This window comes from Meriones unguiculatus, chromosome 21, assembly GCF_030254825.1.
Source record: "Meriones unguiculatus strain TT.TT164.6M chromosome 21, Bangor_MerUng_6.1, whole genome shotgun sequence".
NCBI classification, from domain to species: Eukaryota; Metazoa; Chordata; class Mammalia; order Rodentia; family Muridae; genus Meriones; species Meriones unguiculatus.
In genome coordinates, this window is record NC_083368.1 from 18953434 (window position 1) to 18977774 (window position 24341).

At 40.7% G+C, this 24341-nt stretch overlaps 1 protein-coding gene across 5 annotated transcripts in view; it reads left to right on the forward strand.

The window, feature by feature from the left end:
- The window catches only part of Reln (reelin), a 439480-nt gene that overhangs the window by 286754 nt on the left and 128385 nt on the right, over positions 1 to 24341 (forward strand). For all 5 annotated transcript variants that reach the window (XM_060373778.1, XM_060373779.1, XM_060373782.1 and 2 more), the window contains exons 14-20: positions 1099 to 1307; positions 2073 to 2201; positions 3034 to 3143; positions 6294 to 6360; positions 10441 to 10674; positions 11320 to 11481; positions 17493 to 17729. In XM_060373778.1, coding sequence (XP_060229761.1) covers positions 1099 to 1307; positions 2073 to 2201; positions 3034 to 3143; positions 6294 to 6360; positions 10441 to 10674; positions 11320 to 11481; positions 17493 to 17729 — 1148 coding nt within the window. The remainder of the gene's footprint in view (positions 1 to 1098; positions 1308 to 2072; positions 2202 to 3033; positions 3144 to 6293; positions 6361 to 10440; positions 10675 to 11319; positions 11482 to 17492; positions 17730 to 24341) is intronic.

Genomic DNA, 24341 nt, shown 5'->3' on the forward strand with positions numbered 1-24341 from the left:
TTTGCTCTCTGGATATGGGATAGGCGTTATTCCTGGTTATTTACAAACATCCTGAAAAGCATGGGACATGCTTGTCACGGGTGTGAAATTTTTTCATCGTGTCGACACATGCTGATCTTAGACCACAGTCATCAGTAGTTTCTCCTTTTTAGGTAGTTTATTGAAGCTGGGGGCTGAGGAGAAGCCTCTGTCAGTGATGGGCTTGCTCTAGAAGCTGTAGGTGCCTAGGCTCGGGGCCGGAACACAGGTAAAAAGTTGGGCACGGTGGTGCACGCCTGCAGTCTCAACGCTGAGGAGGTGGAAGCAGGGAGAACCCTGGAGCTGTCTCAGCCAGTCTAGCTGAACTGACGAGCTTCGGGCTCAGCGAGAGAGGCCGTCCCCAAAGGGGGAAAAGTGAAGAGCAATGGTTGAGGAAGACACATGACCTCAACCCCTGGCCTCACGTACACATGCCCACACCCACCCATACAAGCACATACACACTAAATAAAGAATTTAAAAATAGCCGAGAAAGAGAATCATCAGAGAGGGGTATCCAACAAGTTCAGCATCCAGTTGATTGTAACCCAGTTGATTGTACCCGGACAGTCACTGTGGATCACTTTTCTAGCAATTAGTTGGTAGGATTTTATCTGCTCTGGTCCTGTGACTGCTTCACACCAAATCATGGACATGAGTTATTATGTATTGATTTATTGTCTACGACTTCTTCTGTTTTGAGTCTCAAAAATTCTCAAAATTCCTAGTTGGGAAAAACATTAATAGTATGCAAAACCGCTATGAAAGCACCAGTGATGAAGTCAAATCATTATTCAGCTGCCTTGGTCCTGTGCTAAGGTAGATAAAGCGGATGCACAGACTTGACCGGTCACACACAAGAAGCGCCACTGTCCACACGGAAGGAATTCCGAGTCGCTGAAATGAGTTGTCCTTGAAGATAGAGTCCTCCACATGAAATAACAAACACAGCACAAAGGCCATTGCCTCGCGCTCAGTATGTGGTGTCTGCGTGTTCAGCGTCTGCCAGTTAGAACCTAAGAAACTCACACTGCCTGGATGGGAAGGATTGTAAATAATTTGAGGTTCCTTTTTTGGAAGGTCCCGTCTCTGCTTTCGGTGGTCATCAATCCTGAACTCCAGACACCTGCCACCAAGTTCTGTCTCCGGCAAAAGAACCACCAAGGGCCCAATCGGAATGTCTGGGCTGTAGACTTCTTCCACGTCCTGCCTGTCCTCCCTTCTCCAATGTCTCACATGATCCAGTTCTCCATCAATCTGGGGTGTGGCACGCACCAGCCTGGCAACAGGTAAGAAGCGCACTGCCGAGCACCCGAGCGTGAGTGCATACTCTTGGCCTTTGAGTTAGAGAGAGTTGCCACTAGATTCCTGGCCGGGATTTTAATGAAATATCCACTAACAATAAAATAAAGATTTTTTTTCTACCTTCCCTAAAAAAAAAAAAAAAAAAAAAAAAAAAAAAAAAAAAAATTTCTTTGATTGGTAAATAGGATGGGTGTGACTGGGTAGATTTTTCAGTCAGAACAGCTCCATTCTGAGAGCTTGATATAAGGTAGCAAAGGTATTCATGCATGCTGTGTCAGCATCAATTACAACAGATTGCTGAGAGAGGGGGGAAAATAACTGAAGATGAGATTGCCCTCTCTTGGCTAGTGACCCCCCAGTACCAGGTATGGAAGTCAATCAGCGCCTCAAGGGCCGTGACTTCTGTTTCACTCGCATTGGTGTCATCCAGATCCCCTGTAAGAATTTTGCCGGCCTCGCCTCCAGGCTGAAGTGACAGTGTGGGACACGGTAGTTGCCTTGCCATCTATCAGATTCAAGAGCACAAGCCCAGGTTACCCCGCGATGTCCTTCCAACAACGGGCTCTGGCGGCAGTAGCCGCACCGCTTGCCCTTGGAAGGCTGGTCAGACCTCAGTGAGAGGTGACGGGCACAGTCTACGCCTTACAGGAATCCCACACTCCTTGACTCCCTCGGGGTGTTCAGCCAGACATGGGAGGAACCGTGTTACCTCTGCCCCCTTTCTGTTGTGCTTGCTCTGTCGTTATCAGCGTCAGCCTTGAGTTCTCCACTAACCACGGCCGGTCGTGGTCCCTGCTGCACACCGAGTGCCTGCCCGAGACCTGTGCGGGCCCCCACCTCCCTCACAGCACCATCTACTCCTCTGAAAACTACAGTGGGTGAGTAAGCATGTCCCCAGGTTCGCTGAAAAGACTGAATCTGTGTTGTGCGATTAAAAAAAAAAGTAAGTAATTTTGTGACTAGAATTTCAGATCATAGTTAAGTAAGCTGACTTCTCCTTAAGAGTGGTGATAGGAGAGTTGGCCCAGAGGTTAAGGGCACCTGATGTTGCAAAGGACCCAGGTTCAATTCCCAGCACCCACAGAGAGGTGCACCACCTCCTCAAGCACCGGAGGAGGTGCCGCACAGACACACGTGAAGGCAAAACATGCATACACATAAAATAATAAAAATAAATCCTAAAAATTAAAAGAGAGTGGTATTATAGCAGTAAATACACAAATGTTTTTAGCTAAACTATGCATGGCCACACTTTATGGGATCAGTTTTTCTTTATGTAGAAAAACTTGTGTTCTGAATTCTATGTCCCATTGTTGCTGCTTTTTAAAAAAATAAATTGCGTTGCCAAATATATACTTAAAACAAAGAGTGCAGGAAAGGTAACTTTTGAAATTAGACCTAGCTCAGGTCATACTCTGCTATATGTCATGGTGGTGAGTCTAAATTTCCTCATAAATTAAGGTACACTACACAGCCTTTTGTGGCCTAGTATAAAATTCAAGATGACTCTGTAAAGTCTTTGCCAGATTATAGAATAAGCACTAGCTAGCTACATAACTAAAAGATTTTTCAAAGCCAGCAAAATTAACCTACAGACTCCTCAGTGAATGTAAAAACTTTGTTAGTTTTGGTGCTCCTGCAAGCATGTAAGACTAATTCAGAAGAGGGGGACATGGCTGGGAAGCTGATTTCGTGCTAAATTTCTTGCAGGTGGAACCGAATCACGATTCCCCTCCCCAATGCAGCACTCACCCGAGACACCAGGATTCGCTGGAGACAAACAGGGCCAATCCTCGGAAACATGTGGGCAATTGATAATGGTTAGTGTTTACGCCTGTCACAATCACAGGCCATTGATGTAGGCTCTTCCGGTGCTTTTGCCAGTCAGCACAGGCTTAATCACATTTCTAAGTCATGGTCTTGAGATTCATTAAACTCCCTTTCTTCCTTTTCTCCTTTGCATTCTGTCAGAAGCCCAGGGATGCACAATCAGAAAAGAAAAAAAAAAAAAAAAGGCTGTGCAGTCAGCAATATTAGATGCTGAAATGTTTCAACACACATAATTTTAAAATGCTTAAATTCCTAAAATTCAAATTCGCAGTTGATGACAAGGGATAGCCTAATGTTTTCTTGAATTTTTATGCAAAAATTACCATAAGTACCATACTGCATGTATTAAAATAAGACCCATTCTTCTTAGTAACTCCCATAACATCTGGGCTGCTTATCTGCTAGCCGCAGACACTCCACAGAGCAGGAAACATCATCGCCAGGATACTAGTGAAACCTCCACCCTGTTTTCAGAAAATGGCATGAAAGTAATATGCGGATATCCATAGAAGTTGCTGATCATCTCTGCATAATTTAAGAGCCAGCAGCACGAGTCTGCAATGTGCTCTTGCGTGTGCCACGGGGAAAGATACCTCAAGCCACTAAGTTACGTGGCTTTCATCTTGTTTAATAAACACCAACAGTGCTTGTTTATTGGTTCGTTTTATTTTAACTTCCGGATAGGTTTGTAGGACACATAAATTTGACTGAAAGTTTATACTACAAGGAAGTGGAAGGGTTCTAGAGAGAAGACACATAGAAAGAAAGACAAAATGTCAGTACTTAAGCAGTTTTAACCTACCCTCTCCCTTGGCTTGTCCTATTTTACAAAACTGTAGTTTTATGCTGATTTTCCATGTATTAATCTTCTCTTTCTGTTTTTGAATAATTTAAATGCTGAGAAACTAATTGCATAAGGTTCTTAAATTTTGAAGATAACTTCAGGCAAGGTAATTTACCCAAGTGCCAATATGAAGTCTATGCCCAACATATTTTTTTTTTAAAAAAAGGACCCATGATACTAAACCTAGTGTATAAACTAAACTAGCTAAGGTTTAATTTGTTAAAATAAAGTTTCTCCACTGATAGAATATTTGCATAGTACTTTAATTACCATGGCTGCTAACGGGCCCCAGGGCATGTGCCCAGCGTATAGTAAAGTATGAATGGATTTTTCCTAGTGTCGTTCTTTTTAAGAGTTCTATAATGAATCTTTATTACTTTTAACGATCACTAGTTTAAAAACTAGTAATAAAATGAAATGCAAGTCTGAGGGAGTGAAGACTATCATGAGCTATGTATGTGCCTATGAAAATGTTGTCCCAGTTTCCTAAAGCAACTGCAGCTCTGTTTGGGTCAGGGAGTGTTTATACTGCTGACCGCCTGTCACCATGCTCTGAGTCTCCTGGGAAAAGCTTAAGACACGGAGAACACACGTCTAGTGGTGAGCGCACAACTGGGCAGAATCTCTTCAGTCCTGTTACCGCCCAGTGTGAGGCTTTCCAAGAACAGGCGTGGTCACAGGGCAGGAGGAGGACCCACATTTCTTCCAGAAGGAACACCCTGGCCACCTCTCCCACTTAACTCTCAAACCCTAGAATTACATCCAGAAAGTCTTAGTGTGGAGAATTGTGTCAAGGAAGATTCATGGAGAAAAAAAAATATGAGCACAATAGCATAGTTTTTTTTAGGTACTTCAGAAGTAATCCTGTAATGCTAACAAAACAGAAACTCCTAGGGAAGGCTATGGTACCCTTTTACTTCTCTGAGTATATTGTGATGATGATGACGATGAAGTCAGTCGGAGAGGATGGTAAATCCTTGATTGCGGTTGTATTGACTCGGAAAGCCTTGTTATCGCTGATCTTGTTTCTATGAAGGCTCCTCCAGCAATGATGTGGTTTTGAGGCCCCATGCAGCATACTCCGAGGGGTCCCAGGTCAGGGTCTCCTGCGGGCTTGCAGCCAAGTGTGCCTGTCCTGTTCCTCAGCATTTGGAGACCAGTGGACCCTGTTGGACAGCAGGACAGGAGCAGTGTGTGGCGATCACAGCCACATGGCACAAGGCATCATGAGCATGATAGTTACTCTTTGCTCTAAGGAATAGCATCACCCCGCTTTATAGAAGGGAGACAGGTTTATTTGGGGTAGATCGCTTACCCAGAGTTTTCCAGGCAAAACCAGACTGTGAATCTATGATTAGCTGATACCTAATGCAAGCACTTTTAGCCAGGCAGTGTATTATTTAATCTCTTCTAAACACGCTCTTTCCTTCACCAAGAGGTTTTTGCACTGTGACTCTTTAGATTTTCCTGTTCCTACTAATTGGGAACAGAGCTTCTCTGCCCCTGAGAGCTCAGGCTGCAGCAAAGCTTATTTTGAAACAAATTGTTTGATGTGATTACAGGACATAGAAGAAAGTGCTAATAGACGGGAATTTTTTTTATGCCTGAAACTGAGTATTGTAGAGTCGCAGCAGCCACGGCAACCCTGTGCTTAATTACCTTTATTCCCTGTTACAGTACTGCCAGTTGTTATGCTCATGATAAAATACTTACATCTTTACGTATATTAGAGTGACTAGTTCAGATGCAGCGCTTTTAGGCCTTTTCCGCATGCTGAAGATTAGACTTTAGGTGAATATCGTCATTGTCAGTCAAGTCAGCATTTAGTAGGGGGACTATGCAGATTCGTAATGTTGCTCCATAGTTCCTGGGAGGAGGAATTAATATTTAGAAATACACGCAGTGATCATCTATAGTCATATAGGTTTCCTCCCAGGAAAAAATAGAAATTATAGCTGTGACCTCTCCTCTTTGTGGCGCATCAGGTAGAGTTTTTTATTTCTCCCCAAAGAACCTATGCATTATAGAACATGCGAAGCCCAAGCACCAGTGGTGTGTCTATAGTTATTGGAGCAGAAGATGCTGAAGTAGGGAAAAGAAACTAAAAGGTCCTGTTCCTCTGAGAGCAAGTATTAAAATCTTGAAAGAATTATTTATGGAAATTAAAACAGAGCCGACATATTTGTGACCAAGTGCTTCGTGTTTCGTGAGTGTTGCTTTCTAAGACTGCGCTGGTAATGTTCTTGGGTTTCCCAGTTATGCTGCTATCTTTTACATGACGTCTTTCTCCCTGTAGTTTACATAGGTCCATCGTGTCTCAAATTCTGTTCCGGCCGAGGACAGTGCACTCGACATGGTTGCAAGTAAGCATCTGAAAATAGTACGAATGGTTGTCCCTTTGGTATACAGCATTGCGTACTGAGGCCGCAAGCCATCGAAATGTGTTTAATATTCAGCTCTAGAATCTGAGTCATTTTTAAAAACCAAATCAGGATACTTAAAAATGGAATTGTTGTATCTATACATGTATATGACGTGTGTATATGTGTAAGTATGATGTATGTGTAAGGTGTATGTGCGTGTGTTGAGCGAGGGAATACATGCAAAGGCTAGAGGAGGACATAGGATGTTCTCATTCTATCACTTCTGCCTTATTGCTTTGAGACAGGATCTCTCGCTGAACCTAGGACTAGGCTAGCAGCCAGCAAGCACCAGGGACCCTCTTGTCTCTGCTCTCCATACCACTGGGGCAGTCACGCCTGGCTCCCTCTCTATGTGCCCCAGCAATTTGGTTCAGATCCTCATGTTTGCGCAAGAAGCGCTCTTGCCCATTGACCCATCTTCTCAGTCCACAAGATTTGATTTAAATGTAACAAGTGCAATGCAGAAGTAAAATTAATTGATAAATTTATATTGGGCTAAATTATTTTTTTAAAAAAATGTAGTATTCCCTATGTGAATTTGTAACAAATTCAAATTCCTCACAGCTGGATAGTTAGCTTTTCTGTGTGCTTTATAGAGCAATGGTGCTGAGTGTGATGTCTGAAATAATACCCTAATAAGGTAATAGCCACTTACTACCAATGAGCTGTGTTATATTAATACCAAGAACAGAATTAAAATTTAATTCTAAATCTCTCGTGAATTCCTGAAACCACAAGCCATCTCTTCCGTATAGATAGTTTGCAGCACCTCCAAAAAAAAAAAAAAAAAAAAAAAAAAACAGTAATTAATTGGGCAACTAATTACTGAGTAGACAATTTACAAAAGGAGCTTTGAGCCTGCTTATATAGAAGCCGTGAGACAAACAATTGTAAACACTGGGATTAGGGCGTCAGGTTAATTTTTAAAACTGTTTGATCGAATATACTTAACAAGGAGATCACTCTGTACAACTCAATATTTTATGAGGCATGTGAAGAATTGAAAAGTTTCCATTTGTGCTTTAAAACTGAACATGAATGTCTGTGTTTATTGGGGTGGGGTGTCATGTGAGGTGTGTGTGAGTTTTCAACTATGTGGATGTGTGTGTGTGTGAGAGAGAGAGAGTGTGTGTGTGTACATGCGTATATGTGTATAGAAGTCAGAGAGCATATTAGGGTGTCATTCCTTAGGCGCCACTCAACTTGGTTGTTAAAGCCAGATTCCCGTCTCTTTGTCTGTCTGTCTGTATATCTGTCTGTCTGTCTGTCTGACTTTCTGTCTGTCTGCTGTCAGTCTTGTCTCTCTCTTTCTCTCTCCTCTCTCTTTGTGTCTCTGTCTGTGTCTCTGTCTGTCTCTCTGTCTCCCCCACTACACACACACACACACACACACACACACACACAAGAATCTCACTGGCCCTGCCTTCCCAAGACTAGGATGGAAAACGAACGCCAGCATGCCCAGTTTTCATGTGGGTGTAGAACTAAATTCAGGTTTTCATGCCTGTACAGAGGTACTTTCCCAAGTGAACCATCTCTCTTAACTTTTAGGTTAAGCTCCTGCCCCCAAGTGGCTCATTAATGCTTTGAAATTCTAGCTATGCTTTTCTCTATCTATTATCTGCGACAAGGCCATCTATTTTTTTAATGTATTTCAAATAAAATTAACACAAGAGAAATTTGAGTTGTAGGTCTATGCTTTTAGAAACTTTTTTTTAAATCAAAAATTGTCTAGAATAAACATTGCTTTCTCTTTCTGAAGTTTCACTGAATAGTTTGACTATTGAAAATTTTCTTTTCTTCATATTCTGGTAATATTTTATATAATTATTGGTTGCTTTTGTTCTTCTGTGGAAAGGCTAAGCATTTAACTACTGCCTTTTTTCTGGGACTAGGCAGTTTACTGGGTTGGATCACAATTACACAGAAAAGAAATTTATACTCAATACCACTTACCCTTTGTAAAAAGTTTTAAACTCGAAGTATCCCCTCGTCATTATCACTATTTTCTACCAAGACCCCACCCCTTACTGTCCCATAACACTTTCATCTTTTGTGCGTCTTGGGGATGAATTTTTAAACTGATGGTTCATTTACCTAGTGACCCTAACCCTGCTGCGGGTCTTAATAAGAAGGGAATGTGGAGGAGTTCAGGGCTGTTACCCGTGTTTCTGAACAGGGCTATATTTTCCCAGAGTGAATATATGACTACATTTGCAGATAGGAGGATGAACCAATGGTGGTCATATTCAGAGTCAGATAGTTTCCCCCCATTCCTAAAGTCACCAGTGTGATTACTGGAAAGCAGGGGCTGCAAAGAATCTGTTGTTTCATGTTTAAACTCGAGTAGGCTCCTCACTGGAATTCTATCCTGATTACACAATCTTTATTAAAAGTAGACTTTCAGAACCATTTAATGAGAAGAGACTACAATGTGGTCTATCCAAATGGCCGCCTCTCCCTCCCAGTGTAGTGCTAAGGAGACAACATTTAAGATGCACAGAAGTACATTTTCCCTGTGATGCACTCTGCCAGTCTTATGGGGAAACACATTCTAGTCACTTGCCGTGGTAAATCACACTTAAGCTCCCAGTGTGTCCAATTTAGCTGCTGCTTGCTTGCCTGTTTGGAAACTTCTTGGTGACTCAGGGGCTGACTGTATCCACAAAATAACAACGTGTGGAGAAGCAGAGGCTCGTTAGCATGGTCAGTAGGTTGTCATTTTCTCGCCTCTGTTTCTCCCTGAAGCTGTTTATGTTGTTCAGACAGCCCTTGAACTTCACGCTTTATTAGTTCGTGGCTTTGTAGGGCCCAACTTCCTTGTTAACCTGATGAAAATGGTATACTTGCAACTCTGGAAAATATAACGTACATCATATTTACCATTTTATTTCCACTTGATCTCACATTCCCCCCAAAGAAGGCCATTGTGGGCCTTGGGTTCAGAAACACTGCCAGGGACCATTCTCTGAGATAGACCCTAACACCCGCTCTGTGGACCACTGCTGTGTGGAAGGCTTCCTCCAGACTCCAGGGAGTTTAAAAAGCTTCAGAAATATGTCCCTACACCCAAGACACTGATTTCACTTTATAATTCGAAACTATACTATACAAACTAAAACCAACTAAACTAAATAAAGTTTCTAATATTCAAGCACTAGCTCAGCTATGACAAAGTTTACTCATTGCTGAAAGATGGAGGGTGTTCAGCACATTGACGCAAACAGCCTATTCTCACGAAGCAGTCAAGTGTTAGGGAGAGAATCTACTTTTTCTTTCTCACTGCAAAGTTGTGAGCTGCTGAGCAACAGCACAGTTCTGTGAAGGGCTTGTAGGCTTATATCTAGGTCAGAGGTGTACAGTTTCTGTCTATAAAGCCAGCCTACCTGCGAGATGATTAAAGTAATCCTTGTTTGTAGAGCCTCAAAATATGTAAAGCAATTCCCTCATAATGTTACATTTACCTCTGCTCTTGGGGAAAATTTATTCTAGATATTTTATTAGAAATGTTCTATAAGGCAGAGGCAGATGGGTCTCTGTGAGTTTGAGACGAGCCTGGTCTTGCCAGGGACACAAAGAGAAATCCCGTCTCGAAAAGAAAAATGTTTTATGTTGTTTCATGAAGTCTATGAGCATTATGAATAAAATCATGTGTGTTTTCAAGGATTCAAAGGTGTCAGTGTGTGCATATTTGTGCTCATTATAGATAAGCACTAACACTGGTCAAAGGTAAATGCTGAAATGTCTTAATTATAGCTTTTTACAGTAGGGACCTGTAGAGATTGAATTCTTCTGGAATATTTCCAGTGAATTGACCCTCATCAAATTTTCAGATTCAGTATTCTCCAAAGAGTAATGAGGCTTGTTTACTATTCATTCAATCCCTGATCTCTGAAACACACAGACACACACAGACATACACACACACACACACACACACACACACACACTAGACCGTCAAGACTAACAGGCTCTGAAGGACCCACAGCTTAAGATTCACTCCCAGTACCTTTTTTTCAGGTGTGACCCAGGGTTTTCTGGCCCAGCTTGCGAGATGGCATCCCAGACCTTCCCAATGTTCATTTCGGAAAGCTTTGGCAGCTCCCGGCTCTCCTCCTACCACAACTTTTACTCTATCCGTGGTGCTGAAGTCAGCTTTGGTTGCGGTGTCCTAGCCAGTGGAAAGGCCCTGGTTTTCAACAAAGACGGAAGGCGGCAGCTAATCACATCCTTTCTGGACAGCTCACAGTCCAGGTGAGTTCAGGTGGGCCAGAGCATGCGCAGAAAGCGTGTGATGGAGTTTGGATCTATTCTCAATTTGTACTCTCTTTCTTTTACTAGATGGGTATATATTGTATCTTTAAGTAGGCAGGAAGGATGCCTTGTTTAGAATTAATTGTTCTATTTTTTTTTAATAACTACAGGACTCACCAATGACTCTGAGCTAACTGACAGTATTTTTTTTTAAATATGAGATGTTTGAATCAAAATTGTGTTCTTAAGCCAAAGGCTGGTTAATTATTCATGTGGTTTATTTATTTGACAGCTTGCAGGAGCTGATTAGATTTACTCTGCGTAGTCCCTTCCCCCAGTGCTTGATAAATAATGCAGTAAAGGAATGATTGGCATTTTAAGCGTGTGTGCACAAGTACACAGTATACAAATAGTTATGAATGTAGCTGTATTTTATAGATACAGCTATGTATATAAAATACATACACATCTACACTTATTTATACATCCCTCAGTACAATTACTTATCTATTATAAAACAGTGACCACAAACTTCCAGCTTTTGAGCCATTAATTTAAAACGTGTTTGAAATTCTTTGAAAACAAACTCGAGTTTATCAACAAGAACGTTAATGTGCTTACCAACTGCGAATGACTCACCTCTAGGTTTCTCCAGTTCACGCTGAGGCTGGGCAGCAAGTCTGTGCTGAGCACGTGCAGGGCCCCTGATCAGCCTGGGGAAGGAGTTTTACTGCATTATTCCTATGACAACGGGATAACATGGAAACTCCTGGAACACTATTCCTATCTCAACTACCATGAGCCCAGGTATGTCGGAACACATTTACAAAAATGGACAGAGTAATGCTTCCTGGGATGAATCATAATTCAATTTTATAATTTTGTGGAGGGCTGGATTATATAAGATTCTGTATATTCTTCTATTATGATGAACAGTTGGTAAGCGATATTTTTTAAAATCTATGTGTCTTACTGGTTTTGATACTTGAGAGAAATGTGTTCTTATGTTCTGAACTGTGCATCTAAGGAAACTACTTTGATGTTTAGGAAAGAAATACAGCCAGTACTTTTATTTTTTAATTATTTATGTATTCACTCTACATCCTGATCGTACCTATCCTCCCTCTTCTCTTCCCCCTCCCCTGTTCCTCAGAAAAAGGCAGCCTCCCACCACCACCACCACCACCACCACCATCACCCCACTCCAGTTCATCACAGCAGGACTGAGTGCATCCTGTTCCCCTGGGCCTTGCCAGGGGGATGAGACCTGATAGGCTGGGGCTAGAAAGAAGGGGAGGAGGTCCTCTCCTATCAGTGGACTAGGAAAAGGGCATAGGGGGAGAAGAGGTAGGGAGGGTGGGACTAGGAGGAGATGAGGGCTACAGCAGGGATACAAAGTGAATAAATTGCAATTAATTGATTGATTGATTGATTGATTTAATAAAAAAAAAAGGCAACAGAGTCCATGTCAGAGACATCTCCTGCTCCTCCTACTAAGCGGCCCACATGAACCCCCATCAGCTATAGCTATGTAGGCGGCCTCAGTCTAGCCTCTGCATGGTCTTTGGGTGGCACAATACTGTTATTCTTAACTATAGAATTTTTGTTATAATAAATTTCATATAAGCATTATAATAATTCATTAAATCTAATGACCAATGTGTTTTAAGTTTTCACACAGTCAAATTAAGTAGTAAGTATAAATAAAATTTTCTAGTATGTATTGAGTCCCTGAAATGGCGTATGTGAAGATGTAAATAAAAATCCTTTTCCCCGGCCACTTCTGCTTTTCTCTGCTTGCATATTTCATGGCTAACCACACAACTGTCAGAGTAAGATTTACCTGAAAGGGGACCGCCCTTCAGTGTTGACAGAATGGTGCCACAAATGTCCCAAAGACACTCTGGCCTGCTAGCCTATTAGGTCATAAGCCATGAAAGTCCTTTAGAAAGAACAAAGTGAGAAAAGGAAGGGAAATCTCAAAGTTAAGCTATCAAGTTAAACACCATTAGAGATGAGCACTATGTCACATTCACAGCCATGTACAAAGCACTCATACTACTTCCCTTCTGGGAAGGACCCTTTTCTTCTGGGAGCTGGGGTGGGGAGGGCTCTGGTTGTCAAGGTTTGCCTTGGCACTATGGGAAAAGACAGGGTTTAAAGAAGGAGAGAAGGACTGTTACTGCGGGCCACATATTTTACTGTTTTGCCTGGGGCCACTTTCATTATAATCTTTTGCACATATGATGAGAACTTTATACATAAAATGAGGAGCAAGTAACAGACAACCACTCACCATGATGACCTAAATTTTACACACTGTAACAGTTTTTTTTTAATTTTTTCAATGTATTCATTTTGTATCCCAATTGTAGCCTCCTCCCTCATCTCCTCTGAGGCCCACCCTCCCTTCCTCTTCCCCTCATCCCTTCCCCTAGTCCATTGAAAGAGGAATTCCCCTCCCCTACCTTATCAAGTCTCATCAGGACTGCCTGGATCCTCTTCCTCAGTGACCTGGCAAGACCGCATCCCCAGAGGGAGGTGATCAATGAGCAGGCAATCGAGTTCATGACAGAGGCAGGGCCTGCTCCCCTTACTCAGAGACCCACATGGAGATTGAGCTGCCAATCAGATACATCTAAGCAAGGGGTCTATGTCCTCTCCATGCACGGTCCTTGGTTGGTGCATCAAGTCTCTGCAGGCCCTCCTGAGCCCAGACCAAAAATATAAAAAAAATTTAAATATCCCAGTTTTGTTGGATACTTTCATTGTACATTGTAAGGCTAAATTTTCTTTAACAACCAGAGATATACAAGTCCTATAGAAATGTCTCATGGTCTTTCCATAGTTAATATGAACCAATAAATTAAACAAAAAGCAACATGATGAAATCAGGAAGAAAATATTATTATCCTATGTGGACTTGGCCTAATGCCCAACATTTTCCTGACAAAAATGGACAGATGAAAAATTCAGTAATCAATCTATATAATGAAACTTAATTAATCTTTGTTGATATGAAAAATAATAACATATTTAATATGCTACTGCAAAGGTGTGTTTAATTGTGTCCACCATTTGACAGTAACATTCTTCTTCTAAGTAGAATCAAGGCAGCTTTTTGGTATTAGGAATGTGTATAGTTTGAAAGATTAAGATCAGACTAGAGGTTTTTTGTTTTGTTTTGTTTTTTAATGAGGATGTGGTTGTGCCAGCAAAACCCTCATTTTCCACATTTGCATATCTTACTGTAAGACCCGTCTCACTCCCTCTCCCCCTCACAAATATTAATAAAAGCTGACATTGCAGAAGTAGAACTTGATATATTCCAGGTGTTAAATTATATTCTTCTTAATAAATAATACAAACCATGGAAAATTTTCATAGAATTAAATATATCTTGATGCCTTTAGCCATTTAGTCTGGTTTTCTTCAGTATAAATTGCTTCCTGTAACTGTTTCAAATCCTATATTATCTTTTAATGACATAGTTGTCCAGAAATGAAACCATATGTTGATCTTCTAACTGGCCACCACTATTGCTAAAGGACAGTTTCAGATAACTTGTCTGTAATGCATTCAAAAAAATAAAAGAACTCTCTGCTTAATCCAAAACCTTCTAATATGTCTAATCTGAATGAATATCTTGTGAACTAGTTGGTACTTTTATTAGTGTAAAATGCCATAATTCTGTTAGACCTCATTTTTTTTTTACAGCATGAGGGTCTTTATTAGGGAATCCTGTGGGGAAAATGGAATTTGTATTGCTAGGTGGTCAGCAGGGAATCTGTCTAGAATATTTCATCCCAGTGTTTGCTTTCTTGAGCAGCTTCTTGTATTGATTCTTGAAGGTTTGTTCTCCAGGGAGCAGACAAAGACAGAGTACAGCATTAGGGAATTCAATGGGATCAACATCCATTGAAGGAAAAAGAGGGAAGAATGTTGGACAGAGGGAGAAAATAAACTGTCTCACGCCATGTCCATCAGTCATTGAATACAAAATGGCCCCAGAAAGTGGGTATGGTCTTGGGGAGGTGGCTGTCTTCAGTTGATGCAATTCTAGAAGAGTTATGACAGCTGAGAGCTGTCTGCTAACATCATCCCTAACAAATGAAATAAGTACTTTATTACTGAAGAGGGATCAGGCAGCAGATGGTAGAATCTTCTACAACGTAATTTTTTTTTTTGAGACAGGGTCTTTCTACATAGCTGTGGCTGTCTTGGCACTCTCCATGTAAACTAGGCTGGCCTCGATCCTTCTGCTTCTGCCTTCTGAATGCTAGGATTAAAGGTGTGAACCACCATACCTGGCTAGTGATACCACTTTTTTTTTTTTTTTACAATGAATGTTGGTGGTCTTCAAACACTGGCTTTGAGAACTGTTTTGTTTCACTTTTGTTCTTATAATGCCTCATTATCTTGTCCAACCTTCTGTTTCCGTCCTCTGACTATATAGGATGACCAGTGGGTGCCACTGAACATGCATCAACAGTCTTCTCATTTTATAAAACAGTTTAAGAAAATAAAAAAATTAAACACTAACCATTTTATTTAAACATGCATTTAAATCTTTAAGTTATACTTTCTAAATATAGGCATGCTATGTGTCTAGATTTTTTAATATGTAAGTTTATTTATTTAGTCACTTCACATCCTGATTGCAGCCCCCGCCCTCCTCCCCTCTCACATTTCAAACTGTATTTCAGAGCAGTAGTAATAAAAACCGCCTGGTACTGGCATAGAAACAGACTGGTTGATAAATGGAATCAAATCAAAGACCCGGAATCTGATAAACCCACACACCTACAAACACTTGATTTTTGACAAAGAAAACCTTAAATTTATTTCAGCTTTTTTTTCTTCCTTATGTGTTTTTATTTAATCTAAATAATCTAAAATTATTTAAAAATCAAATCTTGGTTAATTCTTATGTCTTGACTATTTATTGTGTTTGATCCCTTTGTTTCAAGTCACCCAATTCTGTAATATATGTATATTATATATATTAATATACATATTAATATATGTGTGTATGTGTGTGTGTTTATACTATGTGTCAGCTACATCTTTACGTTCTGACACAATGATGAAAGACAGAAGGTTTCTGGCCCTTGCCATGGGATATTTTTATTCTAAATGCACGTGTGAAGATGCTGAGACACATAAAGTAGCTTTCCCTCTGGCTGCAAAGCCATCAGTCACTGGGGGACAGTGCAGGGACCCCGACCCAAGAGTTTAACCGCAAACCAGGAATTGTTAACTCCTGTTACGAAAGCATCAATCTCTTTAATTACTGCTACATGCAAATACATAAAATTTTTATTTTTTGCTATTTTTAAACTCATATTTGTGTTCATCAGAGAGATTATTAACTCCATTTAAAATTACTAAAATCAAAATTATAATTTCTAATGATAAGATGCTAATCAAATTAAATTATTAAGCGAGTGACTGATATTTGTATTATTGAGCCAGTTGGATTATAGTTCAGTTATTTTAATTATTCGTATTATAAATATACATACCCATGCAATAAATATTTAGAAAAGTGAAAGTGAAAACTATTAAGAATGCTAAATTTACCCATGTAATTATGTTAACTATCATTTAATTAATTCTATTAACATAAAGTTTATCAGATTATGGAAACTATTTTAAAACCACAAATGTATTTAAGTCCTTGTCTTTCTAGTTTAAATGTCTTTCTAGTTTTTTTAAATTTATATTTCTGTTCTTCTAGATTTATTTTCTATTAGTTTCTTAAGATGTGTTTTCTCTCAGTTCAGAAAGTTCTAACTAGCTGTGACTGTTTTTATAACCAATGGTGGCATTTGCATTCCTCTGCCAATATATTCTTATACAAGCTGCTAAGAGAAAATATGTATTAATTTTCATTAGATAAATCACACTTCCAAGCTACAGTTTTAACATCTTTCATACAAAGAATTGGAAAAACAAGTCTAGTTTCTCAGTAAAGCCAGCCTTGGACATTGAAATCTTAAAGACTTTCAGTTATCCGTATTAGTCACAGCCTAGAAATGACATTTTTCCTTTTCTTCACTCACTGAGGGTAAAGCTCCTCTTACCCTCCAGCGTGCATTTATCTTAGCACCTCCTGGAGTTTCACTGCCCATCGATGGAGACAAACACCCCATTTGCCGCCAGTTTCCGATCTCACCTTGTGTGCGGATGTGAGCTGCTTGGTGCTGTGGCTCACGGAGCTTTCACGCTGATATCATCTCAGAGGCAATTAAAGTGTGGTTCCTGCTGTTGTGCACAATAATTGCTCCTTGGAATTGGATATTATTCTTAATTTTCTTCACCGTTTGTCAGATCTAGGTCTGTTGTCATCCTGTTGGGACACAGCTAGTGACCTACGCCTATTATAGTGAACTCAGGGGACCACGGGAGCGCCATGCTCCCATCTGCACCACAGCTGTGACGTGAGACACGCTACGCAGAATCACCGCTTTGCCACTCTGACAACTAGACTATGTTCTATTGAATTGGCTTCTTTGAGAGCCCGTGAATGAGAACACAGTCACATTCTTTTTTATATATGTTTAGAAGACATTGTTGGAGACATACAGCAAACCAGACATCTCAGAAAGATGTCTGTAATGGGATAATTTTTAGTACCATACTTCAGGCAGTAACTATCCTAACTAAAATTTTAGTGTATCCAATCTTGGAGACTAGAGTTTTAAATATTTTAATCTATCCAGCTACTTACTTGGCATGGGAGTGAGGTCTGTAGTATAAATATTTATAATCTGAGACAGCAAGGTAACTGAATTTTAACTCCCCCCCCCCTTTAGAATCATCTCTGTAGAACTACCAGATGATGCAAGACAGTTCGGAATCCAGTTCAGATGGTGGCAGCCCTACCATTCTTCCCAGGGAGAAGATGTGTGGGCCATTGATGAGATCGTCATGACCTCTGTCCTGTTCAACAGCATCAGTCTCGACTTTAGCAATCTTGTGGAAGTCACTCAGTCCCTGGGATTCTACCTTGGGAATGTCCAGCCATACTGTGGCCATGACTGGACACTCTGGTAAGGATCATCATCATTACAATGTGCATTAGTAAACAGAACATGAGGATGAACTTTTAGACCATTCTGTACTTTGTCTATTGTTGGAAAATATGGACTGGGGATGGTTACATTAAACAGTTGATACTATATTTATGTCTTCAGAATGAGGACAAAAAGAAGAAACAAACTATCCATGGATTTGAATAAATATAAAAGTTCATAGCAATTAATTTAAAATATTTGTCTCCAAAAATTACACACAGAGGCCCTCTTCAAAACTTACTAACACTTAAAGTGATCACCATATTATCCTTTCATGGATGAATGGGAGGATCATACTGCAGCGTGAAATTACATTAGTGACTGGTCTATTAAAATTTCTCACGAGGAGTTCTGTCATCATGCTGTAATATGCAAAGTTCTAGAAGTTTGTCATCCCTGATTTATTAACCTAGATGTTCCTTGTAATCCATTCTCTCAGACAATATTGGCTCATCTATTTAGTGATAGCAGTGGAGTTTCAAGCCTGGGGGACAAGCTAATTAAGATGGCCTTTTTGGATTCTCCTTCCAATGGTCACTTACAAATTTAATTATATAACAAACAATAAATGGTCTTAAGTATAATTAGTACTTCCCTAACAGCACTAAAGATGGTACACGGTGACCAACAAGTATAAGGAGCTGGCTACTGGACAGAGGGAATTCCTCCTGGCTCTCAGAAGAGACTACCTTAGAAAAGCAGCCTATGACTGAAACCCTGGCACTTAAGGTGTGGGAGCATGAGGAATGAGTTCAAGCTCATCCTCGCCACACAGGGAGTTTCAGGCCAGCCTGCGCTGCTTATGTAAGACGGGGCTGGGTGGGGAGCCACGTCAGAGACAGAGATGTGCCTTTGGGAACTTTCAAAGTTGGACATGGTGTACCTCACTGGCTGGGAAGTAGAAAACAAGGAAATCCCAGCCATGTGGAAATCCCCAGGAAGAGAAATCCAGCTCTGAGAAACTCTGTGATAAAGATCAGGAGGTAGGGAGGTGGTGGGAGAACCCAGCTCTTGAGAAAATGATTACATACCAAGAATGGAAGCCAAAATGCCTTCAGAGACATTGCAGTGTTTTCTAGGGCCAAGAGATTCCGAGATCAAAACTTAGGTCTAAATGATCCTAGCCTTCACCACTGGGACCATTGTCCCTCTTTAGCTATAGGTGTGACTGAGGCATAAGCGACTTTCACTTTCTATTGAGTCCTGATCACCTCTTTAATTTCCTCCAGATGAGTTGTGCTGAAAGCTAATCACTGCTGTTGCCTCCTGAGAGTGTATCATAAATGACCCATTGGTGACCTTATCATAATTAGAGGTAAATTTTATACACCATTGCACAGCAAATTACCTTTGATGGGATCTGTGCATGTGTAGTCACATCTCACGCACAGTGGGCTAAAATTCGAGCATTAGAGTGACGGTTAATGGAACGGAAGTACAGCTGGTCACTTTTGCTACAAGCGTGTCAGACTAGACATAATGAAATTTCTACTCAAATGACTGGAGAAGATTTTACGTGATAACCGCAGATGCATCTTTTTAAGTAGTTTTTCATTGCCAAGCCTATATAGCTCAAAAGAATCAAACCAAATCAAGTAGGAAAGGTAAACAAGAAGATATGAAGATACAGAGTGAAATGAGATATATTAGAATTCTATGCTTCTGAAGTTTTAGAGTAGCCTGAATTCGGTTATTCAGATTGGTCATGTACCATAAACCACATCTCACAGGACTCTGTATAAGACTTTTTTCAGCACTTTACCATAACAAAGAGCCATATCATGAATGCAAGTCCTGTATCATGTTTCTTTTCATAAATAGTTAACATCTGCTCCAATAAACTCCGAAGTTGCTGAGCGTTTTAGCTTAATACTTGGGTTGAATGCAAGATAACAAACAGTGCTTTAATTTTTGTGCTATGATGAATCCCTGTCAACAATATCCTCTCACATAAGTCTGATTAATATTCCTAACCCACCACTGCTTTCATTTGTGGAGATTCATTTACTTTATGAATTTACGATTGCAGCAATTCTAGAAAACCGTAAGAAAATATAAATAATTGCCCGATCCCCACAGGCACCTTAAGCAGCCCTGTAGGAGTTTTATTAACAGCCACATGTGAGCAGTCAGATTTGACTCTCTGATCTTCTCTCAAACAAACAGGAGTTGTCTTGGTCATGAAACATCAGAGGAGGTATTCTGGCAGTGATAATGAGACTAGAGAAACACATTAACCATTTTTAAAAGGACATGAAAAATGCTTACTACTCATTAAACTGAAGCAACATGGAAGGTCTCAAACTGCTTCCATTTTCTTAGTCAGTGAGTTAGAATAAAACTCTTTTTAATGACACTGTTTCTCTCCGCTGCTGTTGAGGAATACATTGTCTAAAATTGGATGCAAACTTGTCAGGCAGTGTTTTTCAGAGACACTTGTTACAATATGGAAATTCAAGAGATGATATTGGCAAACTGTGTATTATTATCCCCTCCCAGTCATCAACCAGGAGCAATCTTTTTTTTTCCCATATAGCATCTTTTGAGCATATTATCTTATTAAGTAAAAATTCTTTAAATGTATTTGAAAGCATGGCCTCTGCCCTATGATGACCTTATTTCTCTCCAGGGAAATGTAGACATGGTCTGTCCTGAAAGACTTGTGTTAAATTAATGACCGTTGCCTCTCCCCAGCTGTGTGTTCATTTGATTCTCATTTTAGATTCGTGACTTTCCATGAGCATGGATTGTTGTTACCGTGGCTGTTCTCCAGGGAAAACTTGGACAATTGCTTTTTCATTAGACCTATAGTTAATATGCTGTGAGTCACTTACAGTATGCCATTCTAAAACACTTTTTTTTTTCCAGCAGGGAAAGAAATTGCTTCTAATTATTGACAGTGCTTTCCTATTCATTAACTCAGAATTTGTATCTGCTTAGTTTTTAAAAATAATTTTGAAACTTCTTGTGCATATCTTTTTTCTTTTTTAATTTTAATTTTTATTAATTATACTTTATTCACTTTGTATCCCCCCATAAACTGCTCCTTTCTTTCCCCCCAGTCCCTCCCTCCGTCCCTCCCCCTTCTCCACACATGCCCTTCTCCAAGTCCACTGATAGGGGAGGACTTCCTCTCCTTCCTTCTGATCCTCATCTATCAGGTCTCATCAGGAGTGGCTGCATTGTCTTCCTCTGTGGCCTGGTAAGGCTGTTTCCCCCCTCAGAGGGAGGTGACCAAAAAGCAGGCCAACCAGTTCCTGTCAGAGACGGTCCTTGTTCCTATTACTATAGAACCCACTTGGACACTGAACTGTCATGGGCTGTGTCTGTGCAGGGGTTCTAGGTTATCTCTATCAATGGTCCTTGGTTGGAGTATCAGTCTTAGAAAAGACCCCTGTGCCCAGATTTTTTGGTTCTATTGCTCTCCTTGTAGAATTCCTGTCCTCTCCAGGACTTATTATTTCCCCCTTCTTTCATAAGATTTCCTGCACTCTGCCCAAAGGTTGGCCATAAGTCTCAGCATCTGCTTTGATGCCCTGCATTTTAGAGCCTTTCAGAGGCCCTCTGTGGCAGGCTCTTGTCCTGTTCCCTGTTTTCTCCTTCTTTTGATGTCCATCCTCTCTGCCTTTCTGAATGGGGATTGAGCATTTTAGCCAGAGTCCTCCTTCTTGATTAGTGCTTCCTCAAGATCCAGCTATACCATTCCTAGGCATATATCCAATAGATGCTCAAGTACACAATAAGGACATTTGCTCAACCATGTTTGTAGCAGCTTTATTTGTAATATCCAGAACCTGGAAAAAAATCCAGATACCCCTCAACTGAGGAATGGATACAGAAATTATGGTACATCTACACAATGGAATACTACTCAGCAATAAAAAATGAGGAAATCATGAAATTTGCAGGTAAATGGTAGCAACTGGAAAATATCATCCTGAGTGAGGTATTTGAGAAGCAGAAAGACACACAGGGTATATACTCACTCATAAGTGGATATTAGACGTATAATATAGGAGAAACCTACTAAAATCTGTGCATATCTTTTTTAAAAAATATTTTAATTGAAATAGAATCACATCACTTTCACCCTTCCCTCTCTTCCTTCCAGCCCCTTCAAGCTACACTCTCTCAAACCATTCCCATGACCCACTTGAAGTTGATAGCCTCTTTTATCTTTGATTATTATTGTTACATGCATACATATATGTACAAATACATGGATACAAACTACTTCGTCCACTTTTGCTGTTGGCATGTATACAGTTTCAAGGCTGACCACTCCACATTGGACAGCCAATAAAGGCGAGGTTGATTCTCATCCCAGGAGTCACGGTTTGTTGCCTGCAGTTCTGTTGTTGTTTGTTTAGGAGAGACGCCATGAAATTTCCCCCTTTCTGCATCGGCATTTCCATTAACTCCTAAGAGAGGCTGTTTTGCAGAAGGCTTCCTAGTATTCTAGCTCTTAAATCATTCTGTCCATCTTCCATGAGGGTCTCTGGACTGCAGATGCAGAAACTGCAGTGTACACACATCTGTTGGCGCTGGCTGCCCACAATCGGTTGATCTCTGCATTGTGCACGCTGAGGTTTTCAGGGATGGTTCCCAGTTGCCATCGAGGCTTCTGTGATGGGAGTGTTTGTTAGACTCATCTGTGGGCCTAAGGAGAAGATTTAGGATTAGAGTATAGTAAGGAATTTCACGGGTCTAGCAAGGTGGCAGTAGTGATTTTTTTTCTAAGGTCATGACCTCACTAGCCTCTAGAAGCTGACTAGATTTCTAGTGCCAGGCGCGAGTTCCCTCCTGTTGAGTGTGTCCTAAGTCCAGTTGGACAACTGATGATTGCCACTGACATGTCAATGCCACTTACTGCACTTTTATGCATATCTTGCCATGTTGGTAATTTTTGTGGTTCCTAGGTGTTGAAGCTGGGCAGAACTATTTAATTGCTTCCGTCCTTTTGCAGCTTGTGTACTGTGTGGTGTCTTCAGCAATGGGTCACACCCTTAACCCGTGAGAAACAGCCAAGGCCTCATAGATAATCAGTGTAGTTTGAGGAGCTTCATGAACTACCCCGACCAACCTTTTGAAGAGAGGCGGGTTCATGACGATGTAGTTTCTGTTAGACTGGTTCTTATGGGGAATACTGTACACATACACACTGAATAATTTTAAATAAATGCAGAATAAATACGAGTCCTTGAGGCTTTACCAAACGGCCTTGATGCTGCTATTTGTCCCTGTCCCGTCTTCTTCTGTACTGATGTCCTTCCTTCCTCCCTGTTTCCCCATTTTCCATTTTCTATCACCTGCAACCTGCTCTTCCCCTCCTCAGGCACCCCCACCTATGGTCTCTTTATACTTGACTGTTTTTTATGGTTATTCCATGTTATATATTCACATGTGAAGCTTGGAGCCAGGAGCCACAGATGGGAGAGTCCACATAGCATTTGTCTTTCTGGGTCTGGGTTACCTCACGCAATATACATATCTTAGGGTCACATTGGAATTAGCTGGGTTTTACCAACAGTTGACCTGATTAACACAATTAGTGATGCAATTAGTGATGACATCAAAGGATATAGCATCCCTTTGTCCTCTCAAATGAGCTGGTCAGATACCTCGGGTACAAAGGCATTGCTGCCATGTAGCTTTAGGGTTGGCATGTGTGACTGAGCGGCTGGCGTAGCAGATTGTTTTTGAACAGCTGTGGTATAATAGAAATAGAAGCTTTGAGGTTACACAAGAGTTCAGCTTCTGATACTGCTGTTTGGAGCTTTAGAAACCCAAAGCAGGAAGACTTTAACCAATGAGGAATTTTGAGACACCCATTTTGACTGAGCATGGCTGTAAGAAGGTTGCACTGAAGCAAGTCATGAAAATTAGAAATAAGCAAATTTATCATGAGATAATGTAAAAACAGACATTTCCGACTTCTGTCTCCCCATCTCACCTTGTCTGCCTTCCGGTATGTCCATAGCCTAATGACCTCTCTAACCCGCATCCTGACCCCAGCCACTACCCTGTCACCTGACCTCATTCCAAAAGGAATCCTGAATGGGGAGTTAGGAATCAAGCATAGAGTGACATCACCCATGTGCGCACACAAAGTGTGTTCATCCTGCTGAACTTTCTAGATGATCACCAAACATAATCCCCACATCAAAACAGTAACAGCAGGAATTCAGAAATGTACTTTGTTCTTCTGAGCCTTCGCTTTTCGACTGCAAAATGGGAGTGATAATGTATGCTTGCATGGTGGTGGTGAAGATGAGGTGAGACCACGGATGGACAGTCCCTCCCACATCTGCTCTCATCACTGTCTGACTAAATGGAGGAAATCTGTCTGTACTGCTGTGCTCGGGTCCATAGTGTGAGAAGCATTCGTGAATTTCAAAGATTAATAGGCATAATTTTGCTGAGATAATGTGAACAAGCATATCTTTAAGAAGATCAAGGTAAATTTATTAAGTACAATTTGCTTATATAAATTAGATTTGATCCAAAATGGGAGAGGTCTACAACAGAAAGGTGACTGGCCATACATATTGCCGTCAGTGTTTTCATATCAATTATTTCTATCACTGG